Raw genomic sequence first — 16,137 nt, 5'->3', positions numbered from 1 at the left:
TGTAGTGATTTTAGCTCAAAAGGAATGTATATAAATAATTACAAATTATGATTAATTATGATTAATTACAATTATTTATATCAGCTGCCAGTAGTAACTGTAGCAGAATTATTTTCTCAATCAACTAATCTGTTCGTCCAGCAAACATTCAGTATAATTTTTATATCAACTCTAAGAAATTACATTTTCTTGGCCACAAAAAATAACTTTCTTAAAGTACTACTGCATTAGAGCATGTAGCTCGAATCGAAATCGTAAAGGGACATTAATTTACAAGGCAGAATCAGAATCAAAACTCATGTAATTTGTGCACAAGAGTTTTATTAACAAAGGACTAACACATAACTAATCTAAACAAACAAACATGAAATCACTCATACATGGGGGAAGGGTCAGTGAGAAGCCATTAGAGAGACAAGAGAATGTAGCTATGAAAAGAGTCAGTTACCCATCTGAGTGAAACCATCAGTGCTGTCTACAGCTTACACTAAACCTCTGTTTTGTTTAGTTAAATGTACGATACTTGCATTGCCTTGGTCGTTGAACAAGTGTCCGAATGCAGTCTCGGGTGAAGGTCTTGATGGTTTGGAGCAGTGGTGGTTTTGGAATCACGATCACATTTTTTTTCTGGGTCTGAAGAGTGATGAACTCCAAAAATGTTCTGACTCGATGGTGACTGGGAGTTTCTTCCCATGTGAAAAGTGAAGAAGAACCAAGAGCTGAGAGGGACCCAGCTGAAGTCCTGTGATCTTTGGGGAATGGAAAGACAAGGCTGCAAGGCCTGGCGCACGCTTAGGGAAGTCCTGACGAGTTCTAGCTCATCCTCCTCATCCTCTTAGGTTCTAAAAGAACCAATGACTGGCTGAGGTGAGTCACTCATGTGAGATGAGTGAAGAAACTAAAAGAAAAGACGCAGAAGAAGCGAGAAATGAGAAATTTCCATGAGGATGAATTCCAGGGTTAAGCGAAAATGGAGTTCAGTGTTATTGGTCTGATTCTTTGTGGTCGAGAGCCACAGCTCTATATGTTGGGGCCTGTCGGGCACGCCCTGTGCTGACTCAGGCTCCCCGTGGGTTCCTTCACATGGGCAGCAATCGGAAGATTTTGCAGAAGAGAAATAGAGGGAGAAAGCATGTGCATGATGCTTTTAAGGTTCCTGGAAGCTACACCTCCAGGAGGTCCAAGAGCCAATAGTGACTTTCACTTTTGGAGTGAGCATGGTATTTTGCATATGTAATTCGATTGGGTGTTGATGCAAAAACTACTAAGGTTTTTTTTAAAACACTATATATAAAACACTATATAAATACACTATGCAAGGGAATCAACATATAATATACACCATCATTTAGATGATAACAGTGCATAATGAAAAACACAAAATTACAAGGCAGTAACACTATACACAATGACCTGGGGCTATGTGCGATAGGAAGATCAAAGAAAGGTTTGTCTGTGAATGAATAAAAGTATTAATTTCCTATAGCAGTATGTTTCTGTTTTAGAGAGATTTAAGTAGGGGAAGATTCTCTCTACATACTTGTAGGTCATAAAGTTTATCTGATCTGGCCGAGGTATTCTGGTTGCCATGGTAACCAGGGGCCTGATGGGCCATTGGAGACATCCCGGCAGCCAGTGTTGTGGGTGAGGGGGTCTGTGATTATTTGTTAATTTAATGAATAATTGTAAATCAAATTAACAATTGTGTGTCTGATTGGCCAAACCGCTACACCCTTGTTATCCGAAATGTTCACATCTTTCTTTCTTCAGTCGTAAAATTATGTTTTTTGAGGAAAACATTTCAGGATTTCTCTCCATATAGTGGACTTATACGGTGCCCCCCGAGTTTGAACTTCCAAAATCCAGTTTAAGTGCAGCTTCAAAGGACTCTAAACGAAGAAGTGTCTTATCTAGCGAAACGATCGGTTATTTTCATTAAAAAATACAATTTAAATACTTTTTAATCTCTAATGCTCATCTTGCCTTTTTCTCCCTGAACTCTGTGTATTCTGACTCAAGACAGTTAGGGTATGTCACAAAACTCACAATTGTATTTTCTCCCTCAACTTCAAAAATCATTTCAAAATCATCCTACGTCGCTGCAGAAGTACTGACACAGTCTTTGCAAAGTGAACATGCAAAAAAGATCAAACACCCTTAACAAAAAAGGTAAAACAGTGATATAGGACGATTTTGAAGTTAAGGGAGTTGATGGGAGTTTTCGACATACCCTAACTGTCATGAACCGGAACAAAAACAGTCCAGGCAGAGTATAAGACAATAAGATGAGCGTTTGGCATTAAAAAGTATATAAATTGTATTATTTTTATTTAAATAACCAATTGTTACGCTAGACGAGACCCTTCTTTCTCGGCTGGGATCGTTTACAACTGGATTTGGGATAGTTTGAAGCCACATTTAAACTGCATTTTGGAAGTTCACAATCGGGGCATCATATTAGTCCATTATATGGAGAAAAATGCTGAAATGTTTTCCTCAAAAAACATAATTTCTTTACGACTGAAGAAAGAAAGACATGAACATCTTAGATGACAAGAAAATGAAATGGAAAGCTATCATACATATAGACAACTCATGCATTTTGGCTTTTAGTCCGTACAGGAGGAATGACTTGCAAAGGCCACACCATTCTTTACCTCATCATCCTCAATCCTCTGCACATACTCTCTGTCCCATTCTAGCTTTTCTCTAGGAGTCTGCTGAACTGTCAGTCTCTTTAAAGTGAGCGAAGATGTGGAAGTTCTAATGGAGGTCATCAAAGAGTTATTAGTGTTCTCCAGCTCAAAGGCTACAATGTTATGTTCATGCTGTCGGTGCCTCATGCATAGTGGAATGGTGAAGAGACCATAGATGATGGGGTCCAAACAAGCATTTAACAGCCCGAATATAAAAAGGATGTGCGAGAGGGACTGGGACACTGTTTCCTCCAGGCCAGCAGGCCAGAACCAGTACCACAAGCCAAGCATGTAGTAGGGTGTCCAACACACAATGAATGACAGCACAATGACCACAGTCATCTTCAGCATGCGCATGCGTGCCTTAGGGATGTTGTTTTTAGACCTGCGCAACTGCACTTTGCTGGACAGCACTGTATGTGACAAAGATCATAACAGAAGCAAGACGTTAGCTTGACAGATGACACATACATATGACACCTCAGGGTAATGCCACTTGCAAACTGATCAAGAAGTTACCATTATGTTTTTTTTTTTTTTTTTAAACTTACAGTTGTCTTCGGTCATTTTCTTGGAGATCTCAAAGAGTATCCTTGTGTAGCAGGAGATCATGATGAAGAGTGGTAAGAGGAAGAGGAAGGTGAAGGTAAGCATGTTGTAAAGTGTCTCCTGCCAGCGTGAGCTAAAGCTGCCATAGGTTGTACACTGGATAAACCGCTTGGGGGAATCGATCACCACAACGTGGAAAACAAACACCTGGACAAAGAGGATAATACAGGCATAGATATTACAGATATTCTGTTGCAAGCCATCTACAGGCCAGGGCTATTGTAGTCAACTACAACTAAAAGCATAATAAAAGGTAAACAAAAAAATTAACTAATTAATTAATTAATTAATAATTAATCCCTCCTGTGGGATACTTGGAGCCGTAACTCATAAGTTATGGCATAACTTATGATGATTATTAATATATTTTATAGGGGAAACCCTATCAAATATTTTAGTAATCATCATAAGTTATGCCATTTGAAAGCTTAAAACCTCAAAATTCATCCTGTGAAAACTTTTTTGAAATCGGACATTGCCATCTTTTGGCGGACTCCTCCCCCTTAGTCGGGGGTCAACTGTCATGTTACAAAATTTACTTTACAATCAATTTTTTTTTTTTTTTATATTGACTAAATACATATCGTTTTGTGATATATGTTATATTGACAGAGAAATTTATATATTTGTGAGAGAAAAATGCATGAAAAAAAGTTTGGATGGCACCCATTGAACGCAATAAATAAAATCTTACAGGAACCTCACTTTTTTTTATATCAACTTCAAATTTGGAACATAACTTATTTAGACATAAGGCTTTAATTTCATAGCAATTTTTGAGTAAAACCTGTTATGTAAAATGTTTATTTTATATAAAATACAAAAATAGTATAGTGCATTTTCTTTACAGTAAATTTTAACTTCTATAACTTTTCATATTTTGATTCATGAATTTTAACAATTTAGGTTTAAATGGTGCACCCTTCACGTCTATGTTCAAAAATGGGGGGTGACAGTTAAAGGGTTCATTAAAAATTTGACACTTTAAATATAAAACACAACTGAAATAAAATATATTTTTTTAATTATTTCATTAAATTTAATTTAGCCTCTTATTTACTAAAATAAACTAAAACTGAAGTAACAATAAATAAAAACTATAGACACAACAAAACTAATAAAAATGACAAAATTACTATAACCTTAGCAAAAATAAGAAAAACAGAAAATGTAAAAATAAAACCGAATTCAATTATTAATCATATTTATAAAAGTATCTCATGATACTAATATAACACTGCTACAACTTACTTTATATTATATATATATACTACCAGTCAAAAGTGTTTGGACAGTAAGATTTTTAATGTTTTTAAGCCTGCATTTATTTGATCAAAAATACAGCAAAAGCAGTAATAATGTGAAATATTTTTACTATTTATAATAACAGTTTGAATATACTTTGAAATGTAATTTATTCCTGTGATCAAAGCTGAATTTTCAGCATCATTACTCCAGTCGTCAGTGTCACATGATCTTTCAGAATAATAGTAAATATGATGATTTGCTGAGTTGAGTACATTTTTTCAGGATTCTTTGATGAATAGAAAAATCCAAAGATAAGCATTTATCTTAAATAAAAAAAAAAAAAAAAAAAAAAAAAAATGAAATTATAAAAATTAATACTTTTATTTAGCAAGCATGCTTTAAATTGATCAAAAGTGATTATATTCAAAATCGATTATATTCATACGAGTATATTCAAATAGAAAACAGTTATGTTAAATAGTAAAAATATTTCAAAATTGTACTGTTTTTGCTGTGCTTTAGATCAAATAAATGCAGACTTGGTGACTGGTAGTATGTTATATTATATTAGTTTATTATGTGCAGGATTAACAAAGTTAATAAAGTCATTGAATATAATTAATATAAAATACTAAATGAACTATTCTATTTAAAATTATATTTAGTTAAATAATTGAATAACCAACAATAGAAAAGCAGAACCTAGTAAAAGAAATTCATATGAAGGGTATTTTTAATGGAAGATATGCCATAATAGCAACACTAAGAATTCAAGTTTGATTATTTCACTCAGCCTATAGCTTTTAATGCATTGAGATTCAAGGTTCAAGTAGTTATTGGATTTTTAAATAATTATTATTAATAAAAAAAAAAATAAAAAAAAACTAGCAGCAACATGCCACCCAGTTCCTCTTTTCAGGGTGGGAAGTGGTTATTTTGCCCCAGGGCAGGGGGCATCTTACCTCATCTGACATTACCTCAAAATGTCTCTTACCTGTGGTACGGATAACACGACACTCATGGTCCATGCTGCACTCAGCAAAACTTTATTTCTCTTCCTCGCTTTGTTGATGGACAGAGGGTTGAGAATAGCAGCCTGTCGGTCCAGACTTATAACCACGGTCACGAATGCGCACGAGTACATAGCCATGAGTTTGAGGAACATTAGCGTCCTGCACGCGACATCCCCCGCGAGCCACTGCACCGTTATATTCCACACCGCGTCCAGCGGCATGACGATGAACGTCACCAGTAAATCCGCCACCGCCAGATTGCTGATGATGAGCCGAACGTGGGACCGTTTTCTGTGGTTGTGGTTGGCTGCGTAAAGCACGGCGAGATTGCAGCATGCGGACAGCGCGCACAGGATGAGGGTGAGCGTCACTCGGACCTGAGCCGCGGTGGTGAAGCGCGGAAGACGAGGAGGATGAGGAAGATCTTCCGTGCTGCTCGAGTTCAAGTGTTTGGCGTCATACTTACAAGTGGAGTTCATTTGAAAAACATCCTCAATGTTATAAACTGTTGAGTTCATGCTTTCCTGCTCCTTTTTTCAGTGTTTTAACGGCCGGGTCAGTTAGTTTGGTAACTTGGCAAACACGTGGACGCTAAAAATGAATCCTAAGAAGGTAAATCCAAATGCTTTTTTAGTTCATAAACTATTTACATTCTTTACTTATTTAATAGGCTACAGGAAACGTAAAAAAATAACCTTAAACGTAAAAATACCTTCTTCCCTTTATTGGATGATCATGACTCGTTGTTGACCCCAGAGATGTGTGGTAAGTTGGATGAGCTGGCCATCAGTCCTAAGTGTCCAGACGAATCACAGCATCACCGGAGGCGTGGTTAATTAAGATATTGCCAAATGTGATCAAGGGGCCCCTATTCTCATGGCTAGTAGAGGCTTAGTTTGCTAATGCATTTTAAAGAACAGATTGAGCTAAGATAAAAGCATGTCATTGAAAGGTCTGTAAACTGCAAAAAAAGCTCGGTAGAGATTGAGACGGGCTGTTTTGGCAGTTTGATGCTTCCCTGAAATACGTGTGTACTTTCAGTCACTTGCATCGTAGAGTCAGTGTGTGTATGTGTCAAATGTTCTAATTTATATAGTGAAATAATATGACAACCCACTATTGAGGACATTTTACTGGTCCTTGCTAGATAAAAAAAAGCTTAGAAATTGACCAAAACATGCTTAAATGTAGTTTCTTTGAGGGGTGGGTTTAAAGGAAAAGTCCACTTCCAGACTGAAGATTTTCTGATAATTTACTCACCCCCATGTCATCTAAGACGTTCATGTTTTTCTTTCTTACGTCATTTTTTGTTTGTTTGTTTGTTTTATAAAGGGCGTTTGACTTTCTTTGCATGTTTGCTTTATAAACACTGAGTTGGTACTTCTGCCTATATCACACTTGTCCTTTCGCAAGACAAGAATTTGTGGTTAAAAAGTACATAAATTTGTATTTTTCTTAAAATAACTGATCGTTTCACTATACGACACCCTTATTCCTCAGGTGGGATTGTGTAGAGGCCTTTGAAGCTGCACTGAAACTGCAATTTGCAACTTCAACCCACTGATCCCCAATGAAGTCCACTATATGGAGAATAATCATGGACAGCTTTTGTCAAAAACCTTAACTTCTTTGTGACTGAAGAAAGAAAGACAACATCTTGAATGACATGGGGGTGAGTGAATTGTCAGGAAATTTTTATTCTGGAAGTGAACTAATCCTTGTTGATTGACATGAGTGTTTTACCTCAGATCAGTTGTAACAGTCCGACCTCCATGTTTCAATGCCAGAGCAGGGATGTAAGTTAGACAAGAATATCTCCGATTGAGCGATTAAGGTGTTGTGTCGCTGGATGTAATAATGAACATAGTGGTCATCATTTACTCCCGACATCTGAGCCGCTGACGATGCAGTGACGGGTGAGCAGAGCTCATTGGCATTTAAAAGAACAATCTCTCAGAATGGGATGATTTTTGCAGAGCTGATTTTGACAAGGTAAAAAGGGTGTTGCTTTACACAACCATTGAGAATTTTTAACCAAAGTATATTATAAACTTTTCATTAAGACCCTAAAGAATCATATCAACTTGTTGAAAACGGGCATCCAATGACCCCTTTAAGGGTAGAGGTTTGGTTAGGGGATAGAAAATATCATTGCCCTGATGTGAAATCAGTGGAAGTCTATACATTATCCTTACTAATATAGTGAAACTGTGTGTGTGTGTGTGTGTACTTGTTTTTGCTACATTGTGGGGGACCAAATGTCCCCACAAGGATAGTAAAACCTGAAATTTTTGACATTGTGGGGACCGGCTTGAGGTCCCCATGGGTACAAAAGCTTATAAATCATACAGAATGAGATTTTTTGAGAAAGTAAAAATGCAGAAAGTTTTCTGTAAGGGTTAGGTTTAGGGGTAGGGTTAGGGTAAGGGGATAGAAAATACAGTGTGGACAGTATACAAACCATTGCGCCTATGGAGAGTCCCCACAAAGATAATAAACCAGACATGTGTGTGTGTGTGTGTGTGTGTGCATGATTTTGTTTTTGGTTTGTGATGCTTAGTAAGTATCATGCTTAGAGGCAATAGAGACACATGTGATGTGAAAGAGTGTTGTCAGGAAGGTCAATGTGTCCCACAACAGGACAAACGCTGAGCTCAGACGAGCTACTGATTCCACTCTGAAAGCCTTGCAGCCTTTAAACGGTTTCAGTTTCAGGGACGAGAACATTGAGCGTCTTTATGAAATCCAAATCCTTTGTTTTTATCCAAATGTTCCGGCTCTGGTTTATCGTGTCTCCATTAGTTATCTTTATTCATTTATTTATGGTAAACATAAAATTCATTTAACCTGAGAAAGGTGTGAAAATACATCACTCATCAGCATAAATATTAAATATGAATTATTAAACATTTATTCTAATTTATTTATTACATATTAAATAAATAAATTAGTTTACTTCCAGAATAAAAATGTCCTAATAATTTACTCACCCCTATGTCATCCAAGATGCTCATGTCTTTCTTTCATCAGTTGAAAAGAAATTCATATTTTTGAGGAAAACATTGCAGGATTTTTCTCCATATAGTGGACTTCAGTGGGGATCAATGGGTTGAAAGTCCAAACTGCAGTTTCAGTACAGCTTCAAAGGGGTCTACACAATCCCAGCCGAGGAGTAAGGGTCTTATCTAGCAAAACGAATGATTATTTTTTAAGAAAAGAATACAAATTGGTATACTTTTTAACCACAAATGCTTGCCTTGCACTAGCTTGACCTCACGCATTATGTAGTCACACACACGTGGTGTAGGCGAAAGTGCCAAGCCAGTGTTTACAAAGTGAACATGCAAAGAAAGTCGAACTATCTTATTATTACAAAGAAAAGGTAAAACAATGATTCTGATGTTGGAGGAGAAAATGAGATGGAGTTTTTTGCCCTACCCTACCTTTTTGTACACAGATGAAGAACTAACCATGCGTGACTTTTCCAACATGATTACGTGAAAACGCATGGCAGAGCTAATGCAAGATGAGCATTTGTGCTTAAAAGTATATAAATTTTTAAATGTTTTTTAGAAAACGACTGATCGTTTCGCTAAATAAGACCCTTATTCCTCGGCTGGGATCGTGTAGAGTCCTTTGAAGCTGCATTCAAACTGCAATTTGGACCTTCAACCTGTTGGTTCCGAATTAAAGTCCAATATATGGAGAAAAATCCTGGAATGTTTTCCTCAAAAACCTTCATTTTTTATTTTATTTCTTATTTTATTACTGGAAATGAACTAATCCTTTATTAGGCATAAATGTTAATATACATAATTCCATATTGCATGTATGTGTGATGCACCTGATTGTTTACACAAACATTCCATAGGGTTTATAGAATGTATTGCTTGGTTCTTATGGACTATATGCTGTTACTGTACTTTGCACTGTTTCCAAACAGGATGTCGCTGCTGTGTGCTTTAAACATGGAGATTTTTTTCTGCAGCTTACATCATTGCCAGTAGGTGCCAACAAGTGACTGTTTTTATGACTGAGTCATTGAATGATTTATTTAATAGATTCATCTTAAAAACATAGTCTACCCCAAAATAAAAAAGGTAAATGATGACAGTATTTTTTATGTTTGGGAGGGCTATCTCCAGTCTTTGAATCATTCATTCCACCAGTTCATTCAAAACACTGATTCATGACTCCATGACTACAGTGTGCTGCTCAGAGATGCAATGTTGGACTTTTGTGGAACTGTTTTTGTTGATGGAGCAAATATAGACAACGGTTTTGTGTAAAATGTAAGTTAACTTAATATTAACTTCTTGTTTCTTAAACTGTTACTGCAATATCACATGTTGATCAAATATCAGTAGATCTGTGAATATGTGTGACCTTGTGCCTCCGGCTCACATTCGTGCTGATATTCGGAACAGCAGAAACAGCAACTCCGAGACGTGAGATGTTTCTTCCTGAGTGGAGAGATCACCTTTTCCTCTGCCCAGTAATGACTGCATCCCTGGATGTTCTGGATGTTACGTATATTCCAGTTGCATCTCTCTCTTCTTCTCTTTCTCTTTCCCTCCTGCAGGCATAAGCAGTGAGGAGCCTGAAAATAATTAATCCCCATATTAACAATTTAAATAACAACTCATTAATTCAATGATTTAGACTTGTTCTTTTTTTTAATTGGATGTATTAAGTAAATATAAATGTGTAAATAAATGTTTTAATCATAGTATCCAGACAGTATGAGAGTCTAAAAGCGGCACTGATGTAATACAGATATCTGATAAAAGCTCCAAAAGTGATTCTGATAAACAGATTACATTTTGTATTATCCATTTACTTTAAGTTCCAGTTCCAAAACAAAGATTCACATATAATGTACTCACCCCCTTGTCATCCAAGATGTTAATGTCTTTCTTTCTTCAGTCGTAAAGAAATTGTATTTTTTTGTGGAAAAAATTTCAGCGTTTTTCTCCATATAATGGACTGATATGGTGCCCCGATTTTGAACTTCCAAAATGCAGTTTAAATGCGGCTTCAAACGATCCCAAATGCGGTTGTAAACGATCCCTTCTTCAGCAAAACGATCGGTTATTTTCATAAAAATAATACAATTTATATACTTTTTAATATCAACCGCTCGTCTTGACTTACTCTGCCTGGACTGTTTTTGTTCCTATTCCAGTTAGGGTATGTCGAAAAACTCCCATCTCATGTTCTCCCTCAACTTCAAAATAGTCCTGTATTGCTGTTTTACCTTTTTTGTTAAGGGTGTTTGATCTTCTTTGCGTGTTCATTTTGCAAAGACTGAGTCGGTACTTCTGCAGTGATGTAGGATGATTTTGAAATGATTTTTGAAGTTGAGGGAGAAAATACAATTGGAGTTTTTTGACATACCCTAACTGTCATGAGTCAGAATACACAGAGTTCAATGAGAGCAAGGCAAGACGAGCGTTTGAGAATAAATTTTTTTTTTTAAATAACCGATCATTTCACTAGATTCAACACTTTTTCCTTGGCTGGGATCGTTTACAGTTGCATTTGGGATGGTTTGCAGCCACATTTAAACTACATTTTGGAAGTTCAAAATCGGGGCACCATATCAGTCCATTATATTGAGAAAAATGCTGAAATGTTTTCCTCAAAAAACATAATTTCTTTACGGCTGAAGAAAGAAAGACATGAACATCTTGGATGACAAGAGGGTGAGTACATTATATGTGAACCTTTTTTGGAAGTGGACTTCTCCTTTAATATGCTGTGAACAGCATTTTAATTTCTTACAGCAATTAAAACCTAAGTGAACATAACATAAATGGTTATAAACTATGAATGAACTAAATTATCTTATAATATCACATTTATAGAAACAAATTTAGGATAAATAATTTGATTTTTCTGTTATCAACTGATATTTAACTCAGTGTAGTGTACTACACCATTAGACCACTAGATGTCCCCCTACACTGTATTGTCCATACAAAGAGCATTTCTCCATCCGTCTCTAACCTCAGTACCAAGTGCACCAAGCTGTCTGTTCTTGCCTTTTAATTTATCTAAGGTTCATTCATTATACTTTAACGAAATATCCAAAGATCCAAAGATTATTGGAGTCACCTAGGTGACCATAAAAGGTTGCTGAACATTGTAGTCAGGACCACAGTGGCTCAGTTGGGAAGACAAGACCAAGAACAATGTATGGCCATTATCTTATTACTTTACTGTGATCAATACTCATGTATAAACATGTTTTCTTACTAAAGTAACAGTTTACCATAAACAGCATGCTGCTTTTTTATTTTATTGGATAGTCCATTCTAGAAAGTCTTTCATGCTTGAATTCTGTGCATAAAAATTAGTTGTTATGTAAAAGGTGATGTTTGGAGACCATAACTACACCTCTGTGGAGTTCCCTTGGGTCTCTTTAAGTACAATAGTACCAACTGTCTGTTCTATTGACATTGAGAGTCAGGCTGTTCGTGCAGCAACGCTTACATCCATTGCCTGATGTCTCTGTCATCATTTTGATGGATCAGCCCACTGTAGCAAATTAATTATGAATTACATCATATCATCTGACTAATATATTAGTATATGGTATTATTTAAAACTGGTACATCAAGCAAGAAAATAAAACATTTGCTTTAATTCAGTATATGGCCTTGGTTGAACTCACAAGACTGAATTGTAACTAGAATCGCCAGATACATTTCAACCAGCGCTTCTACGCACTAGCTGAATTGTTTAATTTAATTGTAAAAGACAAGAAGATGGTGGGATGATGCAAGTGCTGGAAAAAGAAGAGGGGTCTATGATGCTATAATTGAGTACAGCGCTGCTTGGCTCAATATGAATCACTGTAAGGGCCCAGCAGAGCCGTAGACAGATGGGAAAACACGAGGAGTGGTGAGTCTTGCTCTGTAGGGTGGATAAAAAAAGAAAAAACAACCAGTCAATACTGTGTGTGTGTTTGTGTGTAAATCAACCCTGCCTCCAAAGACAGTCTGAGATATACTGTTATGCTATTGCTGAGTCCATTCTCCAGGCAGCAGTAAATTGTCTTTGCCTCAGAGTATTGAAGCACAGAGACCTTCGTGCAAAACCAGTGATTACCAACAATCACACTTGCTGTGAATATAGCCACACTAAATGACTGCTGTGTGATGCCATCTACACCATTGTCTTTTATCTGAGTGACTAAAAAGATTACTTCTGTTTGCATTTTGAGTATTTTAGTCATTACAAATGTTTGGACAGCAAGAGAATACAGTAATAATTATAGAACTACACTGTAAATAGTGATAACCTGTAATTGTTTCTACCTGATCATAATCTTAAATTTAGTTTTGTTGTTTTGTTGATTACACTCTAAAAAATGCTGGGCTATTTTTTTTTAACCCAAATGCTGTGTTCAGCCTTGTTTTTAATATTTTTACCCAGGTGTTGGGTAGTTTTTCTGCACTCTAAAAAATGCTGGGTTGTTTTTCTGTCCAAATGCTGGGTTCAGCCTTGTTTTTAATATTTTTACCCAGGTGTTGGGTGGTTTTTCTGCACTCTCAAAAATGCTGGGTTATTGTTTTTTTAATCTAAATGCTGGGTTCAACCTTGTTTTTAATATTTTTACATAGGTGTTGGGTAGTTTTTCTGCACTCTCAAAAATGCTGGGTTATTGTTTTTTTTTTTATCTAAATGCTGGGTTCAGCCTTGTTTTTAATATTTTTACCCAGGTGTTGGGTAGTTTTTCTGCACTCTAAAAAATGCTGGGTTGTTTTTCTGTCCAAATGCTGGGTTCAGCCTTGTTTTTAATATTTTTACCCAGGTGTTGGGTAGTTTTTCTGCACTCTAAAAAATGCTGGGTTTTTTTTTATCTAAATGCTGGGTTTAGCCTTGTTTTTAATATTTTTTACCCAGGTGTTGGGTAGTTTTTTTGCACTCTAAAAAATGCTGGGTTTTTTTTTTATCTAAATGCTGGGTTCAACCTTGTTTTTAATATTTTTTACCCAGGTGTTGGGTAGTAGTTTTCTGCACTCTAAAAAATGCTGGGTTGTTTTTCTGTCCAAATGCTGGGTTCAGCCTTGTTTTTAATATTTTTACCCAGGTGTTGGGTAGTTTTTCTGCACTCTAAAAAATGCTGTTTTTTTTTTATCTAAATGCTGGGTTTAGCCTTGTTTTTAATATTTTTACCCAGGTGTTGGGTAGTTTTTCTGCACTCTGAAAAATGCTGGGTTGTTTTTCTGTCCAAATGCTGGGTTCAGCCTTGTTTTTAATATTTTTACCCAGGTGTTGGGTAGTTTTTCTGCACTCTAAAAAATGCTGGGTTTTTTTTTATCTAAATGCTGGGTTTAGCCTTGTTTTTAATATTTTTTACCCAGGTGTTGGGTAGTTTTTCTGCACTCTAAAAAATGCTGGGTTTTTTTTTTTATCTAAATGCTGGGTTCAACCTTGTTTTTAATATTTTTACCCAGGTGTTGGGTAGTTTTTCTGCACTCCAAAAAATGCTGGGTTGTTTTTCTGTCCAAATGCTGGGTTCAGCCTTGTTTTTAATATTTTTACCCAGGTGTTGGGTAGTTTTTCTGCACTCTAAAAAATGCTGGGTTTTTTTTTATCTAAATGCTGGGTTTAGCCTTGTTTTTAATATTTTTTACCCAGGTGTTGGGTAGTTTTTTTGCACTCTAAAAAATGCTGGGTTTTTTTTTTTTATCTAAATGCTGGGTTCAACCTTGTTTTTAATATTTTTTACCCAGGTGTTGGGTAGTTTTTCTGCACTCTAAAAAATGCTGGGTTGTTTTTCTGTCCAAATGCTGGGTTCAGCCTTGTTTTTAATATTTTTACCCAGGTGTTGGGTAGTTTTTCTGCACTCTAAAAAATGCTGGGTTTTTTTTCTGTCTAAATGCTGGGTTCAACCTTGTTTTTAATATTTTTACCCAGGTGTTGGGTAGTTTTTCTGCACTCTAAAAAATGCTGGGTTGTTTTTTTATCTAAATGCTGGGTTTAGCCTTGTTTTTAATATTTTTACCCAGGTGTTGGGTAGTTTTTCTGCACTCTAAAAAATGCTGGGTTTTTTTTTTTTTTATCTAAATGCTGGGTTCAACCTTGTTTTTAATATTTTTACCCAGGTGTTGGGTAGTTTTTCTGCACTCTAAAAAATGCTGGGTTGTTTTTTTTATCCAAATGCTGGGTTCAGCTATGTTTTTAATATTTTTACCCAGGTGTTGGGTAGTTTTTCTGCACTCTAAAAAATGCTGGGTTGTTTTTTTATCCAAATGCTGGGTTCAGCCTTGTTTTTAATATTTTTACCCAGGTGTTGGGTAGTTTTTCTGCACTCTAAAAAATGCTGGGTTGTTTTTCTGTCCAAATGCTGGGTTCAGCCTTGTTTTTAATATTTTTACCCAGGTGTTGGGTGGTTTTTCTGCACTCTCAAAAATGCTGGGTTATTGTTTTTTTTAATCTAAATGCTGGGTTCAACCTTGTTTTTAATATTTTTACCCAGGTGTTGGGTAGTTTTTCTGCACTCTAAAAAATGCTGGGTTGTTTTTTTTTTATCCAAATGCTGGGTTCAGCCTTGTTTTTAATATTTTTACCCAGGTGTTAGGTAGATTTTCTGCACTCTAAAAAATGCTGGGTTGTTTTTCTGTCTAAATGCTGGGTTCAGCCTTGTTTTTAATATTTTTACCCAGGTTTTGGGTGGTTTTTCTGCACTCTAAAAAATGCTGGGTTGTTTTTCTGTCTAAATGCTGGGTTCAGCCTTGTTTTTAATATTTTTACCCAGGTTTTGGGTGGTTTTTCTGCACTCTCAAAAATGCTGGGTTATTGTTTTTTCTTTATCCAAATGCTGGGTTCAGCCTTGTTTTTAATGTTTTTACCCAGGTGTTGGGTAGTTTTTCTGCACTCTAAAAAATGCTGGGTTGTTTTTTTATCCAAATGCTGGGTTCAGCCTTGTTTTTAATATTTTTACCCAGGTGAGAGAGTGGTTCTTTCAGTGAAATAAAGGTTTGTATATATTTTATTTCATTTATAAAGTCTTTACTGTGCTGTAAATTATATTATTCTATGCAACGCAACATATAAGGACAAGATGTCAGTCAAGAAATGTGCGTCAGTAACAGTCGATTCGCATGATAGAAACGCCTTTTGCCTTGCATAACATAAACTGAATTTATTCATTATAGTACTGAAATACATTTTATTTAATGTTAAAATATGTTCTCTAATCTCAGTACTGTTTGTTTATGGGCAGGTTATAGAGTCAGTCATGGCATCTTTCAGATACGAGTGAACCGCAAGGCAGCAGTCTGAGGTTCGTAGTTCCCCTGGCATTTAGCAGCCCATTACCGGCTCAGATTTCGGTGACACACCAGCACGAGAATTAGCACTATTTCGGTGAAAAGTGATTAGAGAGAATAGTAGAATACACTTAAATTAAAATGCTTCTTTTAAATGTTACATTTTTAATTTCTATATTGCTTGTTAAATGAGTTTAAATGTATGTAATATTGTAAATTATGGTGTATTCACACAAATAAAATCAATTTGTCTAATATTTTTGTGTATGGGTGTTTTTGTTTATTAAT

General features: G+C 35.9%; 1 protein-coding gene across 3 annotated transcripts; it reads right to left on the bottom strand.

The window, feature by feature from the left end:
- Positions 1–232: 232 nt before the first annotated feature.
- gnrhr2 (gonadotropin releasing hormone receptor 2) lies at positions 233–6,351 on the bottom strand. Of its 3 annotated transcripts, XM_051113821.1 has the most exons (4): positions 6,279–6,351; positions 5,548–6,170; positions 3,248–3,452; positions 233–3,109 (listed from the first exon to the last, which is right to left on the bottom strand). In XM_051113821.1, the coding sequence occupies exons 2-4, from the start codon at positions 6,082–6,084 to the stop codon at positions 2,610–2,612; spliced, it is 1,242 nt and encodes a 413-aa protein (XP_050969778.1). In that variant the 5' UTR covers positions 6,085–6,170; positions 6,279–6,351; the 3' UTR covers positions 233–2,609. The 3 variants fall into 3 exon arrangements, with proteins under 3 accessions (XP_050969778.1, XP_050969777.1, XP_050969780.1); XM_051113820.1 differs by having other exon boundaries at positions 5,548–6,323; XM_051113823.1 differs by having other exon boundaries at positions 233–898; positions 5,548–6,323.
- Positions 6,352–16,137: the final 9,786 nt, after the last annotated feature.

Source organism: Labeo rohita, chromosome 7 (assembly GCF_022985175.1).
Source record: "Labeo rohita strain BAU-BD-2019 chromosome 7, IGBB_LRoh.1.0, whole genome shotgun sequence".
NCBI lineage: Eukaryota > Metazoa > Chordata > Actinopteri > Cypriniformes > Cyprinidae > Labeo > Labeo rohita.
Note: the sequence above shows the minus strand (reverse complement) of the source record. Positions and strands in the feature narration are given on the sequence as shown.

Bases quoted from the DNA above. Each gene is read 5' to 3' on its own strand.
- gnrhr2 (XM_051113821.1), bottom strand. From the start codon at position 6,084: ATGAACTCAACAGTTTATAACATTGAGGATGTTTTTCAAATGAACTCC. The intron at 3,453-5,547 runs GTAAGAGACATT...CTCTTTGTCCAG, and splicing joins TCGTGTTATCCGTACCACAG to GTGTTTGTTTTCCACGTTGT. The intron at 3,110-3,247 runs GTAAGTTTAAAA...TGTCACATACAG, and splicing joins GAAAATGACCGAAGACAACT to TGCTGTCCAGCAAAGTGCAG.